Genomic DNA, 23,206 nt, shown 5'->3' with positions numbered 1-23,206 from the left:
TGCACTCCATTAAAGAAACACTCCTGTTCTTTCGTTGTACATGAAACTGAAAAAGCTGCACATAAACTTCAACTGACATTAAAGTAGAGCAGCATTTGAGGATCCATCCCACAGACACTGAAATGTTTAAGTAAAATTGCTGTTGCTCACGTGGAAACACTAAGATTTTTACTGTGAGGGTGACTGAGCACTGGCTCAGGTTGCCAGGGAAGTTGTGGAGTCTCCCTCCTTGGAGACATTCAAAAGCCACATGGACATGGTACTGGTCAACCAGCTCTAGGTGGCCCTGCTTGAGCAGGGGGTTGGGCCAGATGACCTCCAGAGGTCCCTGCCAACCTCAACCCTTCTGTGATTCTGTGAAAGCAGATCTCTGTCTGTCATCTGTGCAGCTCTGGGGCCTGCCTATTGATGGAAAAAGGCTTTTTTAAATTGAAAACTAAACCAAAAAAAAGTTTGGAGCCTTCAGTCAAATAGTGATTGGAGGAACACTCACTGGCAAGTCTGGAAGCAGTAACACTAACTGGTACTTCTAATCCTGATTCAGTGCATCTCTCTTCACAGAATATGAGTTATTGATTGATTCCCTTTCAGGACTGAAACTGTTAAACACCTTCAGTGTCATCAGTGCTTGGTTTTTTAATGCATATGTAATTTTGGGGTTTTTGTGAATAAGCTGTGCAGCCTGAGGGAAAAATATTCAAATGGGTAATCTCTCAGACTGTACCTGCGGCCGTTATTTGAAAAACTCGTGCATTGCATGTTACAGAATGCAGTGCTGTTATTCACAGAATGTATGGGGTCTTTCCTATCCACGTATCCTTACCTGGCTCTCACACCTACAGTAGGAAAACAAGCTCCTATCTGAAGTGAACTAAATGGATTACACTACAATGCAGACAGAGCAATGGCTTTCAAAGCAGACACAAACATGCTTTTTCTGAACTGGGTAAACTTAGGCATTTCAGGAACAATAACAACAGCATCTCAGAATCCAGCATAGATTATCTACCCAGGTTTTCAGGTGTAACCTGAACTGAGTCCCAAGCTTCCCCCACTAGTGTGTTGGAAGGTAAACCTGACCTAGTTTAAAACAAAAGTTAAGTTTCTAAAGCATTTCAAGTCTGCACTACACTGAGTGCAAGCTAACCACGCTCTTTCAAGCGCAATGAGCATACTTGGCATTTCGTGTACTAAGCATCAATTTGAATCAAATAACTGCTAAGCAACACATTTTTATATACAATTCCCTGGTCTATGCAAGATGTAGAAATAGAATTTTACACTTTTACAAGAAAACGATTAGTTCTCCAGCAAATCTCTGTCTATGGCTAATCACTCTACTTTTACTTACATCATGAATTACATCTCTGTATTAAATTTATGTTGCAATCTAAACCAAACAAGAATCAAATTACAACAACTTTGAGCCAAGCATTCAACAGAGGCATTGTTTATTACTGGCCTGTAATTCTGAATTATATTGACCTGTCCCACTGATTTTCTCCATACCTGCCCAAAGTTACACTTTAGTATAGGACAGATCCACCTTTCTAGAGCATTTTCCATGAAGAACAAAGAAGAAGGTACACCCATAGAGAGCTGGCTGACAGACAAAAAGAAAGTATTTTAAGACACTTCAGAAAAGCATGTCAGCCCTGGTCATTGCGATGTCCTCTACCACAAACTTGTGATGCCTCTTCCTGAACATTTACCTGAAAATTTACAGTATTAATAGAGTATATTTACAGTTCTAGCAAAGGCATGCTTGTTCACCAAAGAGTTCCAGCAGACTAACATTTAGTAAATTCACCTTAAAAACACCTCCAAGTAGTAACAAGTATATCAAATACAAACTGGCATACAAAAACATTTTTAAATTACAAGTAAGTCTATTTACCTTGCTTCAAGAGTTAGATTTACTTCCCCAAAAGTCAGAGCGCACACTGTGCAATCAGAATACTGTAGCTGGCTGGCCAAGAAACATTCTGGCCTTGATCACACCACCACTAGGTATCTTCAATCCACCTGTATTTATTGAAAAATACTTACATATTGATCACTATGCTATTAGCTGCTTTAATAGCATCTTTACATAGAAGAGGTGATGAAGAACTTCACACTAGGATAAGGGAAGAGTGGTAAAATGTCTTTTCAAATGTCTTTTTTTATTTTCCCCAAGCTGTCATAAGCGAAGAAAGTTCTCAGACTGAGTGTGCTGGAGTCCCACAGTGTGTGCGCCACAAATCAACAGCTTTGCTGACAATAGCATCAGTGTTATCTTGAGGAATCTACAAAAGATCAGGGCAAGATGCCTTGTCAGAGTACTTTATTTGGACTGTTTTGTTTCAAATAAAGATTTTAAATTTCCAGTTCAGATTTTCTCTCTTTATAAAAAAGAAAACAAAACTAGAATCCCATCTCTCTGCCCTACCATTCCACCATCCCTCAGTCCTACATGCACCGTATTACCTCAAGGTTTTAGACAAAAAGCTTTTATTTACAAAACAGTAAGATGACCACCCAAGCATCCCACACTTCACACATCCCTAACCCAGCATCAGGCAGAACTCATACTGGCTAGCCATGACCACAAATGTATCTAATCTAACTAACCTAGGTCACATGCTGTGATGCTTGTTACTATTCATATAAGAAAAGTTCAGGGTCAGGTTCATGACCCCATCCTTACATCAGCAGAAAACATACCTTGAGTCTATAGATTCACACTCAGGCAAGGAGCAAAAAAGGTGCCAGAAACCAACCGTCTAAGGAGCTTCCACAAAAATTAACCTAACCTCATCTGCATTTACTTTCACAGAAAAACCCTTTAGTATCACAAGGAATATTGTCAAATCCATACAAACATAGACAACATATTCCCCAAAGCCTAAAAATTATTTCATTCTATGAAAGCTTTACCTCCTGATAGAAGAAACCACTATTCTCATCTCTGCGCATTCTCTCTTCACCTTGGTACTACTACACTATTCTCAGTAAGTAATGTAATAGTATCTTACAGTATGTTTGCAACAGGCAAATGACTAAGGCTGAAACACGCTTTTATAAACCATAAAAGGTGATGCAAAGCACAATAGAATACTTACAGTTTCCAAAAACTGTGTGATCTTTTCTGCAGTATTCAGTGCTATTATTTTCATTTTAAAGGTTAATAATATCTCCACAGCAACAAAAACGAGAATCTTGCAGGACCCACTAATAACTTTGTCCCAAACTCTACAGAAAGATGAAAAGGCATCACTAAACATTATTGTAGTGCTTATCTGCTTATTTATCTGCTAGAACAGTCTTTGTACAATCACCTTTTTCCAGATTATTTTTCTGAATAACAGCCACATATTGAATTATTCGGGTCAGGGTAAATAAAAGACATTTTATCAACTCCTAAATCGGTACAGAGCAGAGTGATGGCAAGCAGTAATGTATTGATATGGTGTGTTCTTGTTTAGAAGTGGAACTGTTTACAAGCTCAAATACAAAAAGCAAATCTTGTTTTAACAGCCTGAACTGTGACAACTATTCTACAGTGTATGGTAAAGGTGAGAATTTTTCCTAGTGCAAAAAAGGAAACAAGTTTTATTAGCATGCCTAATAAAGACACTCTTCAAACAGTTAAGTAGCTGAAAATTCAAAAGGATGTAATACTGAACTACTACATCTCAAGAACCTAAATATTCCAGGTCATTGCTGTATGAGATACAAATATGATAATACCAGCAGGATATAATCAATGATGTTTACATTAAGCACAAGGAACAACTATTAAGTCTTTCAATCCATCCCACTGTGCACAGACTCTCTCAAAATTACCTAAGCACTCCTACCACTTGTATGAAACTGTACCTGGACCTCACAGTTTTAACAAAACCTGAAGGGCAGGCCTCCAAAGGCTGCAAGTAATTTAGCAACAGAACTTCGATGAATATTAAAAGGGACCCACGCTACTAAAACAGCCTGCAACAATTTGACATCATCCTTCATCCAGCAGCTCTATCTCAGGCCCAACTCAACAGACTCGGGATGAAAGATTATCCAAAACCAGTGTGAAACCATCTGTCAGATGGCAGCTTTTATGGGCTTGCATTATTTTTAGTTCTTGAATTTTAAGAGCTGTGTCAGAAGGACTTTCTGAGGATTACTGTTCTTGCTCCTTCTGGGCACTTGTTAAAAGTGTTTCTCCTTCCAAATAAAAACATGTGGGACAAAGATCGCATACTATCCTCCATAATCTCTGAATACAGTAACACTAACTGGAAAATATCTTCTGCAGCCCACCTATAAACTTGGATCTATGCGTGTGCCCCTTCGAAAGACAACTCAATTTTTATATTACCTTCTCTCTCAGAAGAACTTGCCCTTCAGCCTGGAGTGCCAGGAGAACACAACACAGGTATAACATGAACTTTGACAGCTAAATTGAAGAGTAGGTATCACACCTTTAAACAAGGAGTTAAGAAGTGAGAGTCCAACAAAGAGCCATGAAGATGATTAAGGGACTCTAGCATCTCTCCTATGAGGAAAGGCTGAGAGAGTTGGGACATGTTCAGCCTGGAAAAGAGAGGGCTCAGGGGGGAATCTCATCAATATATATAACTACCTGAAGGGAGAGGTCGAAAAGGACGGAGCCAGGTTCTTTTCAGTGGTGCCCGGTGACAGGACTGGAAGCAATGGGCACAAACTGAAACACAGGAGGTTCCCTCTGAACATCAGGAAACACTTTTTCACTGTGAGGGTAACTGAGCACTGGCACAGGTTGCCCAGAGAGATAGTGGAGTCTCCATCCTTGGAGACGTTCAAAACTCACATGGACATGGTCCTGGGCAACTGGCTCTAGGGGTCTCTGCTTGAGCAGAGGGATTGGTTGGACCAGACGACCTCCAGAGGTCCCTGCCAACATCAACCTTTCTGTGATTTTTTTTGTGAAGTGCTTTTATAACTCCTAATGTGGAATGCTTGCTGCTGTTACACAGTGCTTATTTTTCACACTGTGACTTAAGTCAATTCTTTGTCAGTTTCTTAACCTTCTATTCACATAACTCTTTCCACACTATTTTCACAACCTCTCCATTCATCAAAAAATTTAGACTAGAATCTAACTTATAATGAAGAAATGAGGAAAAGAATATGTAAAATCCTCAGGACTATTCTTAAAAAAAGAAGGAAACAAACAAAAAACCCACATGGACAGATAGGAAAAAAGGCACTGCCAATTTCTTTCCCCTTTGCAATTTAGTTTTAATTCCCTGTCTTGCTATGATTAAAAAATGAATATAATTCCCATATGGGCAGGAACAATAAATAATCCAAGATGAAAATCTTACTGCTTCCTTTCTGGTTCAAGCATCCCAGGACAAGTGATCATTGTAAATATTACACTGATGTTGAAGTCAGGTCTAGAATCTTTAAGCAAGGCTATGAGAAAACTGAGATCACATTCCTGTTCCACACTGCACAGGTCATCCATCTTTACTTCTAATACATTTTCCTTAGCAAATGTATCTGTTCTGAATCCAAGAACAGCTCCCCATGTGTTTCACGGGCATCAAAACTGTTATTATGAATGTCAATACAGAGTGTAGCAGACCTCAAAAACAGGAAAGAATTTTTAAAGTTCATATTAAAACTCATGTTAATTTGAATACAAACTTACTAATCCTATTATAAAATACCCAGCCTTCTTTCATTATTTTGCTTCCAAGTCTCCTGACTTCAGTCTCCATAATTACATTCCAGTAGGTTACATTTCATGCTTAGAAAACACTCTAATGTTTTCCTGTATTATTTAGTCTGATTCCAGAACAAATGTTTTAACAATAGCAAAACAGATGCAGTATCTGAATCACCAAGTGTCTAACAAATTTTGGAAGAGGGTGCATAGCAAAGTGGCTGAGATGTCAGCACTAACCAGCTGTGTCTGCTGCAGTATTTTTCCCCTTAACATTTCCAGCTATTGTTACTCTCAATGCAACTCCACCCGCAACAGCAATAGGGGAATGACTGGGTGACACTGTGATAAACAGACCAGCAGTCAGCACCTTGTCTATACCAGTAGAGCCAGAAATAGCAACATAAACTGTGTCAAAAAATTGTTTACTTAGAATGGAAAAAAAAAAACCCCAGCAGTTTCAAGGAAACATATATGTTGCTGATTCTATTCTAATATAGCAGCCTTTATACCTTGTATCTCTATTGATGATAAAGTAAGTATGCTACTTTCACTTTTTAAGTAACAGCAAACACTGAACATCAAATATAGTGTCAGAGATGCAACTTTTTATCCATTTTTTGATACTCCTAGAGATGGGAAAATTCTAACAGAAATGTCATGCAACTGTGCCTATAGCCCTACCAGGAATGTTAAAAAAGAAAGTATACACTGAATTCAATATGGTTTTTGTGACTATCATCCTCTGTGAAATGTAACAGTATTCAATTAATGGCAGGAGCACTCTTCTAGGTATTTCTTGAACAGTGAAATAGTAGTAACAACCACAAGGAAAAATAAAAAGAAACATGAAGCTATGAAGGTAAAGAGCATGCCGAGGACTATGCAAATGAAGCCATTTACTTTTCACTAAGCTTTTTCTGTAGACAAGGTATGAATTACACTGTGTGTGCATGTGGGTGAGGGCATGGCATTCTCAAGGCAGTTCTCAGATTCCTCAACCACTACAGTGCAGTAGTATACAAAAAGCATCACAGCATTGCTGCTCTCTCTTTTTCTGAAATATTATCATTAATCTCACAGCTTTTTCCCCTAGGCTACAGGGTAAGCACACTCAACCTTATTCCCTAGTTCTGGTCCTCCAGTCATCCAGGTCAGAGACGTTTGAAGAGAACCAATGCTTCCTCCTCTGCCTGCACTTCTGGTGTCCTTCCAAGGGTAACTGGGCATGGAGGGACATGATGAGGCTCGCACAAATCTCGTCCTGATGTCACGTCATGATCTTGTGCCCATCTGTTTCCAGAGCTGGGAAGCAGCTCACTTACTTAGACAAAGGCAAACCAACTTAAGTTTCTCTATAGTAGTAGCCCACATGCACATTCTTATGACCTCCCACTTCATAGTAAATTTAAGGCATTTTTCATATTTCTGTTGTTTCTACTAACAAATGACTTATATTTTTACATCTAGATGTAATTTATGCAGGACATGTAAATCACAGATGTAAAACTATAGAAGCCATATATTAATACATGAGGTAGTGCCAGTTTGAAAGGCAGCCACAAGATTTCAGGAGAACTACCAAATACTTTGCCACAAACAAGTTACCAGAGGCTAATAACCTAACGCCATCCCATCGGCTATTACAGTCCTGCTAATGCCAAGTCTTCAATGCAGAATACAAACCCTGTTAGTCAGGGGCATGATACGTGATTGGCAACTTTAGGCCATTAAAAATGCCGGGCTTATTCACAGTTATATCTGCAAAGCTGCACTACTTCTGCTGTAGTTGGATCATCTGGGGTGACCGTGCTCGAATAAACTGGCAGCCACAGTGCCATTTTGCCTGTAGAGCTGAAGCCACAAATGAAACACGAAGCTTTAACAGCAGGGCTCTCTGGTTGAGGGGCCGCACAGCACCATTTGAAAGCTCTCCACACATGGGGCTTACTCAACAGATGACCAGATATGCTGTTGCAGAAATCAAGCAAATTGGGCAATGTGAGTATAAAAACAAAGGTGTGATCCAGTTCTCTCCCTGTTTCAGAGACAAGTAAGCCTCTCTGTCCCTCTCGAACCTGTGCTACAGGCTGGTTCATGTTCTAGGAAGCACACTGTCTATATTCCAGGTGGGATACAGAACCCTGAGGATACAGTGCCTTCGGAATGGCCAGTCTGGTCCTCTCTTTTACCAATGTGGCACCTTTAAGAATTTTGTTAAGAAGCTTGTCACATAATATGTCAAGTGTATTAGGGCAAGCAAAGACACTGCATAGGCTCAAAAGAAAAGTTTCTACATGAAACCTGTCTATATAAATTTTCCAAACCCATTTAAATTAAACTGATGCATAAATTTTACCTATGGTACAACGAGAAGTGTGCTATAAAACAGTATTTATACTGAATGACAATGCCTGTCAGGAGTAAAGCTGGTATTATGCAACTTCATCTCACCATTATTGGATACAATTTCTGCACAGCATATACAAATCTCGTACACGTTAGAGAAAAAAAGAAAACCATGAAATTTAGATTTAGCTGCCTGGCAGAGAAGACTACAATTTATAGAAAGCAAGCAACCTCTCTAAGAAATACAGTGCTAAATCATAAGTTAAATTAAATCATCAAAAACTGAGCTCAGATCATCTCTCACTTAACAAAAAGAAAGTAAAACTCACAGGAGAATTGGAGACCTGTTTTCAGTTCTCAGCAGTTCCAACACTGCCATTTGGATACATTTCAGATAAGCATTCGGGCTTCTAGATTCTAATCCAAACTGAATCTCCAAGCATTAATTAAGTTCATCTGTCACATGCTACCCATGAAGTATGTTATTTCCTTAGTAAATGAGGCCATTATGATTACAACTGAATAATTCAGAAACCTAAACTGGCAAGAAAAAGTGCACTTTTATCACGTTCCCACAAGAACTGTTGGGAAAAGGGATTGCTGTGCCATCAGAAGTACCAACACTGAAATTTGTTTTTACTCCACAGTGATACAAAAAGCCAATATTTTGACCTTGGGGGGGGGAGTATTTAAAAAATTTCAGGTCATCAGAATATTCTATTTCAGAAAGGTAAAACAGTATACAAGATTGCTAAACAATACACTAACTAGACAAAATATTTTATATAAATGAACTGATTCAAAATGGTAGAAATTTGAAAGCAAAGATTCTAACAAGATGAAATATGAAATCGAAATTCATCTAGATTTTTTCTTTTACACTATCCAGATGACACAGCTCCATACAAGTTTCAACAGAAATTTAAAAAAACTCTGAATCTTCCAATAGCAAAACTGCTCTGATGCAAATTCCTCTTTCAGCTCTAGTTCTCAGCTCTAAGACCTAGTAGCAAAATTAAATCACATAAACTCTAAATAAAAGTATCTCCTAGAAGACATGCAAAGGGGTTCCTAATGCAGTAGTTTGCAAAGGCTATTTCAGATCATAGAAGCCTACAGAAAAGAAGGCCTGAAGAAACTGCCAAGTCCCAGGTAGAGCAGTCACTTCTACTGACAGTAGCTTAAGTTTTAAGGCATTAAGTTTCATACAGAGAAAGCACAATGAAACAAGGTCAGTCATTATCTGCTGAAAGTAACCTACAAATGCAAAATGTGAAATAGAGATGCAGGCAAATCATACATGTTCAATTGCTTTTAAAGATGTAATAAACATTTTATACATGCTTACATAATTTGTGTAGCCATAAAAGTAGTAAAAGCCTTTAACCACCACATCACACAGAACCACTACCCAGAGAGCACTATTCTGGAGCCTTATGATGATGGTGCTTGATGAGAAGAACTTGCCATGTAACAATGACTGTGCTGCACACAGTGTAACACCTGAAGGTCTACTACCAAATCCAACAGGTTTGGTTCAAAAAATTTTTTTCTCTCAGACATATTCCTTGTCAACAGTAAAACATACAGAACCTCAAAGACCACAATATGACAAGACTAGAGAGCATGACTTCTAATCTTATAGCTTATTCCCTAAAACCCCCTTATTTTCATAAGGGCAAATAAAACATTTTTTAAAACAGCTGTTTCCCACTTTCCTTCATGAAATCTAGATAAACAAGCAGATAAACAAGCAAGATTGCACTCACTATTCAGATTACAACCAACTTTACCATCGTAAAGCATTTTCTACAGAGCATTTTACAAAGATCTCTGTTTCCACGCTAGGTTCCTGTACTAGCCACTGAAATCCTGGAGGTGCTGGAGTGAAACTTTCCTTGAACCTTGTTACTTCTCAAAGTTTTCAGGCAGCTGAAAATGAAACCGCTGTTTTCCTTGTGCCATCTCCTGCTCAGCTATTAGCAACTCTTGTTACCACAGAAAGGATATGCTGCTCTACATCTAGCTTGAATTTTCTGCTTTCCAAGAGTTCTCAGGCAGCAGAACTACAGAAATCATACAAGCTTCATTTCAAAATCTCTTCAGTGAAGTGCCATGCACAAGAATTTTCCCCTTTTAAAAGCTGGACAACCTATTTCTAACTGTAGAATCCTGATATAATGCACTATTTCATTAACTTTGTAATAGTCAACTTGCCCTAGTACTTTTTAAAATAAACATTCTGTCATGGTTTAACCCCAGCCAGCAACTAAGCACCACACAGCTACTTACTCACTGCCCCCCCAGCAGTAGGATGGGAGAAGAATTGGAAGGGTAAAAGTGAGAAATTCGTGGGTTAAGATAAAAAAGTTTCATAATTTAAAAAAAAAAAATAGTAATTTTTTAAAATTGTAAGGAAAAGAGGGAAAAAAATAACAGAGAGAGGAGAAAATAAAACCCGAGAAAAAAAAGTGATGCAAATGAAAACAGTTGCTCACCACCAACCGACTGGTACCCAGCAAGTCCCCAAGCAGCCGTCCCTCCACCAACCTCCACCCCAGTTTTATTCCTGAGCATGACATCATACAGTACAAAATATCCCTTTGGTCAGCTGTCTCAGCTGTGTCCCCTCCCAACTTTTTGTGCACCTCCAACCTACTTGCTGGCAGGGCAGGGTGAGGAGCAGAAAAGGCCTCGACTCTGTGTAAGCACTGCCCCACAGTAACTAAAACATCCCTATGTTATCAACACTGTTTCCAGCACAAATCCAAAACATAGCCCCATACAAGCTACTATGAAGAAATTTAAAACTATCCCAGCCAAAACCAGTACACATTTCCAAAATCTTTTTTGTCTAATGATAATACAGCATTACAATCACTCCCTAAGCAAGGATTTTGGTTAAAAAGCCTGAAAACTAACTACCATTCAGCTATCTATCACTTAGTGGGGATTGGAAGTTTTAAATCCTAGGAGGCAGGAAGTATCTAACAGAATCAACCACTATACTTAACTCCATTCAGTGCGAGAAATGATCACACAGAGATTATCTTGTAACAAGTGGAATCAAATCCGATTATATCATTTCCAAGTCAATAAAGTTAACTCCATAACCTTACAGAAAAAGTAAGGAAAGCTCTTTGCCTGCTAGTGATGACAAAAAGCTAAAATTACTATGTAATTACAAACAGAAAGAAAAAAACAGAACTTGCCTCTGTAAACTGGACTCAGGTAAACAACCTGCAAAACACTTTTTAAACCAAAGATCATAAGGGAGTTTGCTCATTGCAGCACATGCTTTCAGATGCATCAAGAGCCTGTTATCTTCAATGTTCAAATACTGCTCCAGAATTTTAGGCTGAGAAAGGAATTGCAAAATTTTAGATACCTCACATCAGAGTACCCTCCATCCATAGTTAACGCGCACTGTAAGACAAGAAATGTCTTAAAAATTCAATCGGCATAAAATAACATGTTAAAATAATGAACTTGCATTGTTTTAACTAAAAACATCATGTTCCAAAATACAACTGCAATTAGCTAATTAAGTACTTAACTAAACAAACAACCTCACGATCCTTGAATTGCTGACCATTAGCAGAACTTCCAAAATATGCAGTATTCCCTAATGCAAGGAGGTGTTTGAGAGCTTAAGGCAATGCAGAGATTAAACATGCACTAATTACTGCTACCTTCACAAGCAAAATTGAGTTTCATTCACTTCAAACCTAATCGCCTTAGCACACATCAAAAAAGAAAAAAAAAAGTCTACACACAATGCAGCAAAACCCAGAGAATCAATTCTGCGAATAAATCCCTGTGCAACATATTAAAAGCTGGACATTGATTTCTTGTTTAAAAGTCCAAAGTATTTAGAAGCATAAACACGTGGATAATTCTCATTTTGTTTAAATTCTAATGTAACACAATACAAATTTTCGTAAATTCAGGAGTACTTTTATGCTTTTTGTCATAATGAGGTAAACAGCTAATGACTTCAGCTGTCAAAGGGAGAAAACACTTCCTTTGTCTATATTCTAACATCCAGAGTCTTGGTACAATGTTCGTATTAAAACAAAAACTTAGGGAGGGAGACACTTGGCACTCTCTATGAAGTGAGAGCACGTATTTTCTTTATAAATGCTCCTCTGTCCTTTGAAAGGAATTACAGAAATCGGTATAGTTGAATGTATCCCCTCCAGCAACAGAAGGTAGGTTTAAAAAGTATTTCTTAGTTCCAAAAGAATAACAAACAAAGAACATGCATAATTTTCTGCAATGAATTTTCATTCAGTGACTGCTAGTGCACAGGTACTCTAATACCTTCATCTCAGTGGATATTGTTAACCAGAAGTTTCTTACCTGTTAAGACTATTTGAAGAATTACAAAAGCTTTTGTAATTTTTATAAGTATGCATTTTCTTTACAATCAAATTTTGATTTTATAAACCAGTAAGATATTCAAAATTAATATGCTATGAGAGCATTTAAATGATCAGTACCAGAAGAACTCTATTCCACTTTTTATTATAACTTAATTTGCAACATACTGTTTCTCTGAAGACATAGTACCCTGCTCCATTCACAAAGCAAAACAATTGTGCTTTGTGTATCATCCAATGAGCAGATATGGATGCCAAAGATGCAGCCTACAAAGTAGCAGACATACATCAAGATGTTCTTAACTCTGTGAAATTTTTAATTGTTTAAAATGAAGAAAATTCTTAAGTGACCAATTTCTGAGAAATGTAATTCAACTAGATACAATGTAAGCTTTGGCTAACCTAAGAAGAAAATAAGATGTAATTGAAAACTACCATGTAGTAAACAAAAACAATTTCTACTGTTATGTTAGACAGAGTGTCCTACAGGACAGCACAATCGCAACAGAAAAAGCACTCTTCCCATTTTCTCAAAACAGTTGGTGGAACAGAATCCAAGGGTGTCACCTCTGGCACTCCAGTTGTCTCCAGATATTAATGCTTTCCATGACTGGTTCTCCTCACACACACACACACACACACAAAAGAAAAAAGAAAAAGTGTTTTTTCCTTACCAGTTGTTGTAATGAATCTTTGTGCTTGCTGCTCAGCTGATTCACAAAGCAACTGACAAGCCAATAGCATTCTATAGGATCCTCCACCATTTCCTCCATTGCTTTAGCAATAGCAAGAAACACTTCATCTTCAGGTTCCTGGAAAACAAAGCCAAAAAAGTGAACTACATGAAGTATTGGACTATCTGATTGAAATTATTCTTATATTCATTTTCCCTGCTACTTGGGAAAACAAACTGGAATCAACATACTCAAAGAGCTGTTCTGACATTCATAAACAAAACATTGGGCAGCAGCTGCATTATGGTGACAAATACCTATTAAAGCAGAACAAATAAGACTTGTCTTGCTTTTAAAACCGAAACATACAACATGAGTTTGGAACAATCCTGATTCAAAGTTCTCAAATGAGATAATATTACATCCTAACAAGGCAGCAATAATCCTGCTTCTGTGCCCCATATTTTTATAATGCACACCAGCAGAATTTTTCATCCTATTCCTTGCTAAGGGCCAAACAGGCCCCTCAAACCCCATTGCCATAGCTGTTGCAGTTACTGAAAAAAACAATGCAGCCATGAGCTGTATGCCTACCTTCAACATACACAAAATCATTTGGTTTGAGATAAACATCTTCCTAGAGACAAATAAATATATTTTCCAGGTGACGAGTATCTTATTCCCCACAATACATGACCAGAAGCATGTCATGGGTACACCATCATCTTTTCTCCTGAGGACATACTTTCCTAAGAGAAGTACCAGCATGCCTAAACCACAGTAGTATGACTGCACATAGGGTAGATGGACGGGAACTGACTCTAAACCAGCTAGACCTCATGCTAACAGCTAGCTCAGAAAGTCTCTAAACTGGGAAGGTGCACAAGGAAAGGCTCTATATTTGCCCTATTTCTTACAGTCTTCCTTACGCAGGCAGTACTGACTACGTCAGGAGGCAGGGTAACAAGCCAGATATGTATACACAGTCTGATCTGATGTAACCATCAGTAGCAGTAAACTATAGTATCACAGGCTTTTGAACAGATTACAACTCATGAAAAACATGTGGATAGTCTAAATACTACTGGGATATGCCTCTACTACAGAGGCTGCTGCAATACACACATATCCCTACTTAAACTCTCTGCTTTCAGATGCACAAAATGTATTTAGCAGACTTCTGTGACTTGTGAATCAAACATTTCAAAATATTTAGACCAATCCAACACCATCTTTATACCCCCTCTGCCTCCACAATAAAACATCTGCATTACTATCAAGCAGTAACCTCTTATAAGTTTAAGGGGACAGTTACTGCACTGAAAACAGGCTGGCATAAAGAGAACAAGCGCTTTCTGCAGCAAAACAAACAGAAGTTATAGGACTAATAACTGTGGATCTGCTAAACACCATCTCTATGAAACCGCATCACAGTACTGAAAGCAGCTAGTGCTCTGGGATGGACCGACAAAACACTTGCTGAGAAAAAAAATACTGCTCTAGAAGGAATGAATTTTCAGCCCACTGGGTCACAGGCCCAAATCAAGGAAAATTCTCTATAGGAAACTTGCAGGGTAGGATGGCCACGTTCCTAGGCAATGGTAAGGGCACAAAAACACCCTCCCTCCTCCAACAAGAGAATGTTGTATATAATCCTCCAGTCCAAAATATTACTGAATTTTCCATGTTAACTTTAACCTTTTTTTTTTTTTTAATTTTTAACTTTTTTAAGTTCTTTTGTCAAATTTTATTACAGGTGAAAAATAACAAAGTAAGCTGGACTAGAGTGAACATGGATAAATTAACATTAAATACAGGATAAAAAGCACTTCAGAAAGTCCCATGGCTCCTTTCATCACCTCCTCTTTCATTGAGGCTTATACATAAGATCCACACACTGTTTTTATCATCACACTATAGACTCATCATCAAAACAGACTCATTTAGCCGTATGGGAATACACTGTAAACTACAGAGTACATGCATTACCTGACAGAAGCCTGGATCAGTTCAGACTAACAGGAAAAAGAGGTCAGTACATTAAAGTCTAGATTTAAAAACAACTAATTTAAATATATGATGTAACTTACAATATGTCGCTGCTTGTACTGGCTCTGAATTATCTTTGTTCCAGGACATCTAAGAATATAAGCTCCGATAATCTTATGTCATTTTCATTTCAGTACTATAAAGAAACTGAAGTGCACTAGAGTACAAAAGGCTTGAAGCCTAGCAGGCAAAATACACAAAAGAGATTTTAAGGCATAAAATCTTAGGGGAAGAAAAAGAGAAAAGCACTTTGACTAAAATGCCTCATTTTATACTAGTACGTCTCTGTTCTCCATTCACCTTACTTTGTCTATCTACGTGCATTTGTGGGACTACGTGCGTTTGTGGGACTACTTGCAGCTCAGTTTCTCACAGGCTTATAGTTTGAAGTTAAATAAAATACTATATTTAAAAGACTGTTAAAATGACAACTGACCAATGGAAAAGCCAAGTTTCGGGGCAATTTTCCTGATTCCAGTTGATGTATGCGGAGGAAAACATCTACCTGTGGGGTAGAATCATTAATAAAACGAATTACACGAAGAGCATGGTGTATATCCCAGTACTGCTCCTTCCGGTACTTCATCACCAAAGCATGAGATTCATGGTGAGGAGGAATAATTCCTAAAAAAAAATAAAATAAAATAAAATAAATTTAAAAAAAAGAGAGAAGGAAAGAGATAAGCAACTGTAAAGAGAAAAAACAGAGCACTCAAACTCCCTTTCCAAGAAATCTGCTTAAATCAAATTTCTACTACAACTCCAGCCTACAGAAATGTAGGACCTGGCACTGCAGTTTGTTTGTAAACTTGGTCAAAGAATACAGGGAGAAAACTCTACAAAATTGGAAGTCAATAGACCAACAAAGCACCTTAGCATTATATATATAAAAACAAATTTCACGTTAACTGAGCATAGGCAAAATCTACCCTTAAGACTATTGTTTCTTAAGCTCTTCTACAAGGTTTTCAGCAAATGAACGCTAACTCTTTTGTATACCGCATCTGTGTGCCGATAAGAAATGTCATTGTTGAGATAGATGAAAAATAATTTCTCTATTCTCCCTCTCCAACCACCTTTATTTTTAAATTGTGAATCTTACTTGTTTATACCTACCTGTAGTTTTTAATACAGTACCAGTTGCGTATTTGTGCCCAGCTTCCATTTATTTTGAAAACAAGGTAGACGCAGAATGATTTTTACATACATTAGCTGTTCATGTTCTCAAATTCTACACTTTGTCTGAGATGACCAGAGAATATATATACATGCAATTAACTAATGCAAATGCAAAAATACTGTACATTCCAGTATTATTTAATTTACTGTTAGATCTCTGCCGGAAAATTCTTTAATCACTGTATCATAGATTAATCCTCTCTAAAACAACATGAAGAAGCAAAATCAACCACATATAGGTTTAATCAGTTACACATTAAAACCTAAGAACATCACCCAAACACTTTGTGAGGTAACATTTTTTACTTTCTTAGCACAACACGAATATTTTTTCTAGTTTCCTAGGAGGAAAAATAAGAAAGGAAAAAGAAGTATTAAGTAGAGAGGCAGAGAAAATTAAACTGTTTACGATCTCCAGAAGAGATGGTCAACATTTCACTCGATCCTTCGCCTCACTCAAGACTCAATCTTGCCATGGACTGATGTTCACAACAAAACTGTCACAGGCTTCAACAGAAATAAGATCTTACATACACCAAAGCAAAAAAATGCTACTTCCATATCACTAGTGGAGCAGAATTTTTCCCATTGTAGAAACCCACGAGAACAAAGTATTCTTCAAAAATCAGTTCTGAAACAGGCTACCTGCTGCTCTTATCTCTCATTTAAAGAAAAAAATATTCCTGCCAAGTGTTAAACCATGAATGGCTGAGTTTTAGTAACAAGCACATCAGAAAATTATCTTTTATTTTCCAACTGCAAACCTGTCTGCATTTCAAAAGCTGGGAAAGAACAAGACATTTTTCACATTATGCAAAAACAGAGTCAACATCATGACTTTGTATTTACATACTGCCAACTGCTTTCCCCAAATACAGAAGACTACCTTAGGCAGACAGAAGAGAAGCTTAAGCACCACAGGGATGTCTACAAACCATCATGAGTCATACCTGAACAGGAAGTTAACAGAGATCGCTGATATACCATGTAACATGGGACAGCATAGAGCCTTGGTATGTGTCTGAGATAATTTTGCTGACAGGACAGACTCCCTGTTGTTAAACTATTAACCTTATTCAGAGATGTAACACCTCCCACCAGAAATGGACTGTGCTGTTTTTCCAATCATTTAGGGAGAGATATTTTGCATTGCCCTTCTGAATACCAGCTTTTCTAATGAGTGTTAACACTGAGATGCAGCATAGGAAAAGTCTTTGTACCTCTGTTCACCCAAGGAGTATACAGAATGAGAGTATGCGTACTTGAAATATATCACTCTGTGTTTAAAATACAAAATCCGTTAAAGAACCAATAAAATTTTCCATACAGTTAACTCAGAAGGTGTTTTGTGTTATCATATGATTCACAAATCATCCTATCTAAAACAGTCAAAGATAGACCACTGGCTCTGCAGTGAGCTACAAGTTTGCCAAGAGACTGTATTTTGCTATTATAATTTTGGCTGAAGGATCTTGTACTGAGTCACTTGTCCAAACCTCCTACACTGTATTTCCTACTACTAATATTTTAAATATTTTGTGCTGACTGCTTCACTAGGGCCCAGGGTACAAGAATCTTTTTCATCCTAAAATCAGTACTCTTTAATGGCAAAGGCTTTTATCAAGTAGGATTACTCTGTTAGTTCAATGACCAATGCCAAGAACTCCAAGTTTTATAATTAGATCTTGCACCTTCTGCGCACTGTTCATTTACTACCTCTCCCAAAAAAAGGCTTACAAATCCAAATAATCAGGAATATGAAGCCACAATTTTTAAACTGCAGAAAATTGGAGGGTAAAAAAAGAAGAAGAAGAAAAAAAAAGAGATTGTTTAGAACTCAGATAAAACTTTCTAATACATTATTTCAAATTCCAGACACTGTAGTGGAATATGGAGACCAAGAAGAGAAACAGAAGACATTTACTTGAACATTGTTCAACATCATGGCACTGCCTAAGATAAACAAACATCCTAAAACACAGAAAAACTGTTCTGTAAAATACTCATTCTGAGGGTAGAGTCACCAATCTTCCTGACTCTGAATCACATGCCAAAATGTTCATATAAGAGATATATATGGGATTTGTATCACACATTCTGGAGAGTGAAAGGACAAAGAAGAAGTATGATAGCTAACAGACAGCGAAAGACGGCAGCTTCCAAGCCAATCTGCAGACTGATGCTGCTGGTCTCTCCCTGATGAAACAACATGTCAGCTATCAGCACCCTTCCTGCCACCACAGCCTTGGTAACACAAGACTGAGCACGGGAGCCACAATCAAGCTTTTCAAAACTGGCACAATGCTCCACCACCAACAGTATGGTAAATCACACTTCTGTTCCAGAGATTCAGTCAGACGATGTACCTTCACACTCAATCTGGCAGTGTTTCCCTACACGCAGCAACTCTAATGGAAACTCTCCAGATACCTTGTAAGGGTCAGAACTCCTGGACCTCCCACAATCTCTCCTGTCTCGAAGTGACATGACCTCGCATCTAGTAAACCCAACACACTTGACCAGTTACTGCAAAATCATTAGTATTTTTTAATTAGTCATCTAACGCACTTCAAGGAAAATAGAATCTATTTATGGGGGTTTTTATGGTTTCTGGGAATACCATAGTTTGTCTCTAGCCTCAAAACTTCTTCAATGGCAAATACAATTTAAAGCCAGAAGCAAAACCAGAAGAAACCAATATTTTATAGAACACAAAGCTTCTCTTTAGAATAAACATCCATTCCATACCTTGCCCAGATTTTTTAAGGTTAATCCCAGCTTTACTTCAACTTAATTGTCTTTTATTTTAGGAACAGAACTGAGTATCTTATCAAGTATCGGTGACTTATTATAATCCACCCTTCAAATCCATTTTAGAAGTTTACTTGAATAGTGTTACACAGTTAAATATAGAAACACACTCTTCTAGGTACAGTTCAGCAAAAGTTCTCAAAAAATATGCATGGAATACTGTTTTATGATTGCCCTTGTACATCCTAGGTGGATACAAAAACAGACTAAATATGTATCAGTAGGCAAGGTAGTACAGAATAATCCATGTCATTAACTCTGTAAAGCAAAAAAAAAACCCAAAAAACAAAGACAAAAACAAAACAGAAAAAATACACCTTCCTACACACTCATTTCTATGGAAGATCACAGATGTTATATTTCATACCTAAAAGCACTTTCCACACCAGTATACGATACATGGATGGGAGAGGAAACCTTTGACTAAATGTGCAAAGCTTCTCAATATCTGCAGAGAAATAAACAGAAAAAAAAAATTAAGGCAAATTAATTATAAATAGGTTTGAGTCTCTGACCTACCTAAGCATGACAAATCCTTAGCTGCAGATCAAAATCCCCACTTTCATCATATATTATCAACAAACACTTTCACCACTTCAACTGAGAACAGAATGTGCCCTACAAACTGCAAAATTTTGAAAACTATATACGTTGGCTTGATTTACAGTAAAACTACCCTAGGTTTCACCAAGAAGAAACTGTACCATTTTTATAGAAATTTTGTAGATCGTGTTGTTATGTCAAAACAATTAAAGGCTTTGTTAAAGGGACATTTATCTTTCTGTTCTGTTAGAGATGTGGCACTCCTCAGGGACCAGCAGCAATAACGAAATCTTCATTGTTTTGAGGTTAGATGGAATTAACAGCATGAAACAATATATCTTCAGGTTAAAATTGCTTTCATTGAAAAACTTTTTTGTTTCTTGGGCATACAGAATGAGAGAAGAAAAAAAGAAACAAGCAAGCAGACAAATCTTTAATAGTTTTAAAAATCAGACTTTTAGATCTGATTGAAACTGATTTGAAACTCAAAGGACTGCCAGTAATAACTGAGATATTGGTGGTAAAAGATGCAAAACTTAAATGAGTACTAAGCACAGCAGCTAAACATTTTCTATTATTCCCTCCCCAGCCCCAAATCACCAAATAGAAGAAACAGTGAAATCAACTTACCCAACCGGTCATCTTTTAACAGAATTTCCAGTGACTTCTTTTCTTCAACTCCACGAAACCCCACTTTCTCATAATACACTGATCGAAAGTTTCTCTGAGAGTCATCAGCCATGACTGATTCCTTTTGGAGAAAACAGTAATTCCCCTTAAGACTTAAAAGAATACATTCCTATTGGGTTAATGTCGAGTACTTTTGCACACCGATAAAAGCTGACTACTTATGTCTCTATAGTATCAATAAACACTACAGAGTATGAAAATCTTACAAGATTTTTTTCATCCTATGCTAACATAGACAGTCATAAAAATAACTGAATCTAAACAAGGTCTAAAGATATCCAATTTCCAAATGAAACACAGTGATTTTTAAAAATTTTTTATTCCTGTAGTAAATTACATTACTTTTCAAAAAGTTTTTAAAAAAAAAAAAAGCGGGAGAGACACTTAGTCTTTTCTGTGATATTGTGCATTTCAAAACCAACACAAAAAATACAGTTAGGAGTCTGACAAAATTTTGGCTACAGAAACCCTAATCAAGTACAACTGTTACCCAGATAAGTAAAATCATCAGGTTTCATACTCACCAAACAAGGTAACCAGAAGCAAGGACAAGCCAATGTTGGCCTCAGTAGCACAGGGGTGACAGGAAAGAATAAGGCTAGGTATGCAGGTTTGTTCTTAAATTGCAGATTTGAATTAAACGTTCACGTTGTTATCAGGTGCTGTAACAGCCACAGTCTTGAACTTGTTATTTCAGTACTAAAAAGAAATAAATGTCTCATCCCTATACTGGAAACAAGGGCAAATTGCAGTGAGTACTCTGTTTCACAACAGCAGTAACTGACATTTGAATTCAGTTCAACTTTCTAAATATAAATTCTCTCTCCCCTGCATGCTTGGAAATATGAAAAAGTTCTGGTTTGTAACTCAAAGGACTAAAAACAATCTTAACTTTTACGCTCAGTGACAACACCAAAATTTGGAGAAAAATAATTTGTTTTGAGTGAGGAGCAATGGGTGAATGAAGCACTGAAAAGCTTTTCTAGTTAAATTTTTCTTTTCCTTGCTGAACCAAAGTACGTGTCAGGAGCAAAGCATTTGCGGATATAAACAAAGGCCATAATTTTGCAAAGAATGCACATATTTAAATTTGTGTATCCACTAGGCCTATTTGTGTTTCAAATTAAGTCCATTTTTAGCGCTTTGTAGGATTAGGGCCAAGACCAGACAGAAAATATAAACCAGCAAAGGACTGAAGGAATGCTTTCTGAGATAGTATTTGACCTATCTCAAAACCAGAGAAAAAATATTTATATTACTTGCAAGACATTCCAGTTGTGCACTATCCTTACAAAAATGACTGTGATGTTCATGTATTGTGCATTTAAGGGTCCAGTGATCAGTATTTACTACTTACTTTGCAGCCATGTCTAAAAGCAGACTTATGATGCTATAGACACTCAGCTACATTTAAAATACTTGAAATTTTTAAAATCTGAATTTAATATGTGCTATTTAGAAAACATTTAGCCCACACCACTTGTGGAAAGCTGACAGAAGAGTGACAGAACAGAAACAATAAATATCATTTAAAAAATAACAGCATGATCTATAAGAAAGGAATGCTATTTCAATAATTTTAAACTATCACTATACCAGCAGTACATTTTATTTACTCAGTGGAAAAAAGGAACACTGTTTACTCCCTCCCTCCCAATTTTGGATATATATTTTCCTATTAGGCAAATAATCAATGTTCCAATCTCTACACGTATCATTGATAAACTGGAAAAAGGAAGGGGGAAAATAAATCCCTAGCCAGCTCATTGGAAGCGTTCTGTACAATTAGCTCATCCCGTCTTCAAAGATTAATGCATTTTCGACCTTACTATCACTTTTCATCATACCGTTAAATTTCAAGCCAGGTGATTTTAACAGCAGCCACGAAATATACAACACTAAGTCAAGAGCCAGACATGATGCCAACACGCTTCTGCCCCTTACTGAAGGCCCTCCCTTGCACAGACTAAGCTCAACTTTGGGCGCAGCCTTTGCAGGCCGAGCAGCACCGCCGGCAGGGCCGGCCCCGCCACCGCTCCAGGCTTGGGGGCTGCGACACCCCGCTCCCTGTCGTATTTCCGAAGGAAAACACGGATACGCTTGGGCACAGCATCATCTACTCCCCGCAAATCAAACCGCAACTTGGCGTCCACCCCCCTCCCCACACGCAGCCGCAGCCCCCTCCTGTGGGCAAGGCGGGGCAGAGACAGGGCAACCCTCACACCCGCCCGCCCACACACGCTCGGGGGCAGGGGGTCCCCGCCGGAGGCCCCGCGGAGGGTGGCCAAGGCGGCGGGACGGGCTGAGGACTTGCGGGGGGGGGGGGGGGGGGGGCAGCGGCGGAAAGGCGTGGGGCAAGGGGGGGGCCGTGCCACCGCCACCCCGGGAGCTGAGGCGACCGCGAGGCCCTGGGGGAGGGCAGGGGCTGGGGAAAGGGGACGAGAGCGGGGCCGGTGACAGACAAAAACCCGCCCGCCAGCACCGGGACCCCACCGCCGCCCCCCGGCACCTACGGCAGGCAGACGCGGCCCTGCGGCGCGGGCGGGTGCAGAGGGCGGTGCCGGCTCGGGCGCATGCGCAGGCTCCGTACCGCCGGGGCGGAGCGCAGCGCAGCGCTCGGCGGCCCTCGCCCTGCCGGGGGGTGGGGCCACGCGCCCAACGGTCGGGCCACGCGCCCAGCGGTCGGGGAAGGCGCGGGCGGGCGGTACCGGCTGCCCCCCCCCCCCCCCGCGCCCCTCAGAGGGGGCGCAGGCGGTTGGAGGCATTGCCGGTGCCTCTACGGCTTCCCCGGTCTCTCAGACGCCTCGGTTGTTCTCCCCCTCACGCCTTCTTAGGTCAAGCTGGCT

The 23,206-nt window shown here is 38.7% G+C and overlaps 1 protein-coding gene across 4 annotated transcripts; it reads right to left on the bottom strand.

The window, feature by feature from the left end:
* Positions 1 to 1,359: 1,359 nt before the first annotated feature.
* TBC1D7 (TBC1 domain family member 7) lies at positions 1,360 to 22,959 on the bottom strand. 4 transcript variants are annotated; one of them, XM_052816652.1, is made up of 9 exons: positions 22,874 to 22,959; positions 20,885 to 21,059; positions 20,301 to 20,421; positions 19,495 to 19,575; positions 15,574 to 15,761; positions 13,089 to 13,226; positions 11,245 to 11,390; positions 3,105 to 3,234; positions 1,360 to 2,288 (listed from the first exon to the last, which is right to left on the bottom strand). In XM_052816652.1, the coding sequence occupies exons 3-9, from the start codon at positions 20,410 to 20,412 to the stop codon at positions 2,202 to 2,204; spliced, it is 882 nt and encodes a 293-aa protein (XP_052672612.1). In that variant the 5' UTR covers positions 20,413 to 20,421; positions 20,885 to 21,059; positions 22,874 to 22,959; the 3' UTR covers positions 1,360 to 2,201. The 4 variants fall into 4 exon arrangements, with proteins under 4 accessions (XP_052672612.1, XP_052627890.1, XP_052627972.1 ...); XM_052771930.1 differs by having other exon boundaries at positions 20,885 to 21,084; positions 22,874 to 22,907; XM_052772012.1 differs by lacking the exon at positions 22,874 to 22,959 and adding an exon at positions 22,208 to 22,559.
* Between the last annotated feature and the right edge of the window lie 247 nt (positions 22,960 to 23,206).

The sequence above is a fragment of the Harpia harpyja genome, chromosome 1 (genome assembly GCF_026419915.1).
Source record: "Harpia harpyja isolate bHarHar1 chromosome 1, bHarHar1 primary haplotype, whole genome shotgun sequence".
Taxonomy (NCBI): domain Eukaryota; kingdom Metazoa; phylum Chordata; class Aves; order Accipitriformes; family Accipitridae; genus Harpia; species Harpia harpyja.
This window is presented reverse-complemented; position numbering and strand designations above follow the sequence as displayed.

Coding starts and splice junctions, on each gene's coding strand:
- TBC1D7 (XM_052816652.1), bottom strand. CDS start 20,412: ATGGCTGATGACTCTCAGAGAAACTTTCGATCAGTGTATTATGAGAAA. Junction 19,576..20,300: donor GTTAAAAGATGACCGGTTGG/GTAAGTTGATTT, acceptor ATTTCTCTGCAG/ATATTGAGAAGCTTTGCACA. Junction 13,227..15,573: donor GAAACTTGGCTTTTCCATTG/GTCAGTTGTCAT, acceptor TTTGTTTTCCAG/GAACCTGAAGATGAAGTGTT.